This window comes from Vigna unguiculata, chromosome 8, assembly GCF_004118075.2.
Source record: "Vigna unguiculata cultivar IT97K-499-35 chromosome 8, ASM411807v1, whole genome shotgun sequence".
Lineage (NCBI taxonomy): Eukaryota > Viridiplantae > Streptophyta > Magnoliopsida > Fabales > Fabaceae > Vigna > Vigna unguiculata.
In genome coordinates this window covers 24298800-24302326 of record NC_040286.1, presented here as the reverse complement: position 1 = coordinate 24302326, position 3527 = coordinate 24298800, and the positions used below count along the sequence as shown (strand labels likewise).

At 43.2% G+C, this 3527-nt stretch overlaps 1 protein-coding gene across 1 annotated transcript; it reads left to right on the top strand.

Annotated features, from left to right (window-relative positions):
• The first annotated feature begins 498 nt into the window (after positions 1-498).
• On the top strand, positions 499-876 carry LOC114195022. Its single transcript, XM_028085422.1, has one exon. It carries the CDS (start codon positions 499-501, stop codon positions 874-876), a length of 378 nt encoding a protein of 125 aa, XP_027941223.1.
• The last annotated feature ends 2651 nt before the right edge of the window (positions 877-3527 follow it).

Sequence of the window (3527 nt, the reverse complement as noted above, 5' to 3'; positions counted from 1 at the left end):
CTCAAACATGAGCTGAAGAAGGTGGTAATGCCTTTAAGGGAGAGAAGATTCCCAGTCTTGGTGGAACAGGCCAAGAGTGCTGAGCACCTAGAGAAGGGCCCCGACCCAGTTGTTCGACATCAAAGGAATGTCACAGAGGCTAGACATATGAAGAGGCCTTATAGCCGTCTTCCTACTCCCTCTGGAGATTTTAAATGCTTCCAATGTAGGGGAGCGCACTTGAAGAGGAACTGTCCTCAATTAAAGAGTCAAACCGGTGGACAAGGGAGCAGTCGCCATTGCTTCATATGTGATCAGGTGGGGCATTTTGCTAACCAATGCCTAGAAAAGAAGACCAGTGCGACGAAGAAACCATCAGTTCCTGGATTAGATAGACCTAAAGCTACTGGAAGGGTCTTTGTTATGACCTCTACATAAGCTACACAGTCAGGTAATCTTATCATGCAATCTTGTTTACTTGGGGGGCAGAATGTGCTTGTATTATTTGACTCTAGAGCAATGCATTATTTTATTTCTGATGCATGTGTGGCGAAACTGAGCCTGGGGAGACGTGACTTGGATTGTGAGTTGCTGGTTTCAACTCTATCTTCGGGTCAGGTGGCTACCAGTTTAGTCTATGTTAGGTGTGTGATTGAAGTGGCAAGTCGCATATTCAAAGTGAACCTAGTGTGCTTACCTTTGGAGGGATTGGACGTTATACTGGGGATGGACTGGCTGTCTAACAACCACATCATGATCGACTATGGACGACGCAGTTTGGTATTCCCAGAACCTACAGGGTTACATTTGATTTCCACTCAGGAGGTATTGAAGGAACTACAGGGAGAGGCCACATGTTTTATGGTGGTGGCCAAACCAGAGAAGAAAAGTGATTAAGAGATGATCCAATCTATACCGGTGGCTAATGAATATGCAAATGTTTTTCTGGATGAAGTGTCAAGATTGCCGCCAAGTCGAGACATCGACTTCACTATTGATTTAATCCCTGGTGCAGGTCCAGTGTCGATGGCTCTATACAGAATGGCACCTGCAGAGCTGGCAGAACTCAAGAAGTAAATTGAGGAACTATTAGAAAAGTAATTTATCCGACCAAGCACGTCACTGTAGGGAGCTCCAGTCTTATTGGTGAAAAAGAAGGACGGGAGTTCGCGACTTTGTGTGGATTACAGGCAGCTAAATAAGCTGACAATAAAGAACAAATATTTGTTGCCGAGGATTGACGATTTGTTAGACCAGTTGAAGAGAGCAGGGGTATTCTCCAAAATAGATTTTAGGTCGGGGTATCACCAGATTCTGGTTAAACCGGAAGATGTACAAAAGACGGCATTCAGGTCCAGATATGGTCATTATGAATATGTGGTGATGCCATTTGGAGTGACGAATGCGCTAGTAGTATTCATGGATTACATGAATAGGATTTTCCGACCCTGGCTGGACAAGTTTGTTGTCGTCTTTATTGATGACATTCTTATCTACTCGAGGACTCGGGAAGAACATGTTGATCACCTGAGAGTGGTACTGGGGGTACTCAGAGAACACCAGTTGTATGGCAAGTTGCCTAAGTGCGAGTTTTGGCTTGAAGAAGTGCAATTTCTCGGACATGTCATCTCAGTCAAGGGTATTGTAGTGGACCCGGCTAAGATTGAAACAATGCTTAAGTGGGAAAGGCCTAAGACAGTAACAGAGGTGAGGAGTTTCTTAGGCTTGGCAGGTTATTACAGGAGGTTTGTAGAGGGGTGAAGAGGTGTTTAACTACTACAGAAGGTGAATCCATTGACACAGCTCACAAGGAAGGATCAGCCATTCTCTTGGACTGAGAAATGTGAAGAATGTTTTGAGGAGATGAAGAGGTGTTTAACTACAACTCCAATACTCGTAATTCCAGACACTGGTAGGAAGTTTGAGGTGTACTGTGACGCCTCTTACCTAGGATTGGGGTGTGTGTTGATGCAACAAGGGACGCCAGTTGTAAGATCCGCAAAATTTAATTAATTAAATAAATAATTAATTAATAAATGCGGGTAGGTAGTGCATTTATGACATTAAATTTTGTTGTGTATGACGTGGAAAAGTACTAGCTCAAGTGGTTGAGAGTACTTGATTGTGTGAGAGGACTTGGGTTTGAGTCCTAAGTATGCCAATTGTGTGTTATTTAGTTATTATTGTTTTAATAATATGTTGGGGCATGTTTGTATGACATAATACTCGAATTGTGTGAGTTAGCAAGAAACATGAGTTGGCCTAATGGTTTAGTATTGAATTGGCTTTGGCTTGGTTGACGGTTCGAACCTTGGTGAACTCAAAATTGCTTTTTTTCTTTTTTTTTACTAAAAAGTTAGTATGGCCTGAATACGAAAGGGTAGAGACAACCCTAGCAGAATTGAAAAATAACTAAATGATGGGCCTTGACTAGCAATTAAAATACCATTAAGGCTATTTTTTTGTTTTTGCACTTAACACCACTATTAAGGCACCTATAAAAGGTCAGAATTTTGTGAAAAGAGGGTTTCTGCAGTTCTAGTTTTGAATCAATTGTGTGATGAGCGAATTGGAGAGGATTGGGAGATTTCCTAGGGCAAATTGTGGAAGCACTAAGGGAGTTTCGTGTTGGGCAAGAAGAAGAGCTGTAAGCTTATACTTTTGCAAGGGGAAATTCCAGGTTAGGGGAGCTGAGCCAAATTTCTGTGTTGTCGTATTGTCTTGCATGATCTTTGATGAAACCATGTCTGAATTTCGTGCTGCACATGAAGGGATTTTGGGGTTATGGGTTTTGGGTCCTGTTTTATTGAATTATGGCCTAAAAGCATGAAAATAATGGGGTATGCACTACCTATTCTCTAATTGTGCAAAGTTGGGTTGCTGGGGATCTATTTTAGTGTCCAATTATGCGCTTATGACTAATGAGATTGTGTTGAATAAAATGGTATGAAATTGGAGTATATTTTGGGTGCGATTGTTGTTGTTGTGTGCGTGAAACAGTGCCAGAGTCTGCATGTCTCGCTCAGGCGAGCCAAGCTCGATTAGGCGAAATATGCAGGGACTCAGAAATCTCTCTCTGCTTGAGCAGTTCACTCAGGCGAGGTGATTTGGTCTTGGGCGACAGACCATCTCCATTAGGCGAGTGTGACTCGCCCAAACGAGAATCCGTGTGTGTCTCGAGTGTGTTGGTTGCGCATCTCGCGCAGGCGGGGTTTGTTGTTTAGGCGAAAGTGCGTCTCGCTCAGGTGAGAGTCTCTCGCCTAAGCTAGAGTTCGAAGAACATTCTGATGGTGGTTTAACTCGCAGCCCAAGCGAGAGATGAGAGTCTTGGACGAAACATGATCTCGCCTAGGCGAGTGTAACTCGCCTAAGTGAGGGTTCATGGTTGGTTTTGTGTATGGTGCTCGCTCAGGCGAGGTAACCTAGCCTAAGCGAGATGAACTGGAATGCTTAGGCGAGAGATGGAAGTTTAAGTCCAGGGATGGATGGATGATAAGTTTAAAAGCAATAAATTTTGCAGTATTGGATTGACTGAAGTTTGAATGGTG

Excerpts from the sequence above, each read along its gene's own strand:
- LOC114195022 (XM_028085422.1), top strand. The coding sequence starts at position 499 with ATGCATTATTTTATTTCTGATGCATGTGTGGCGAAACTGAGCCTGGGG.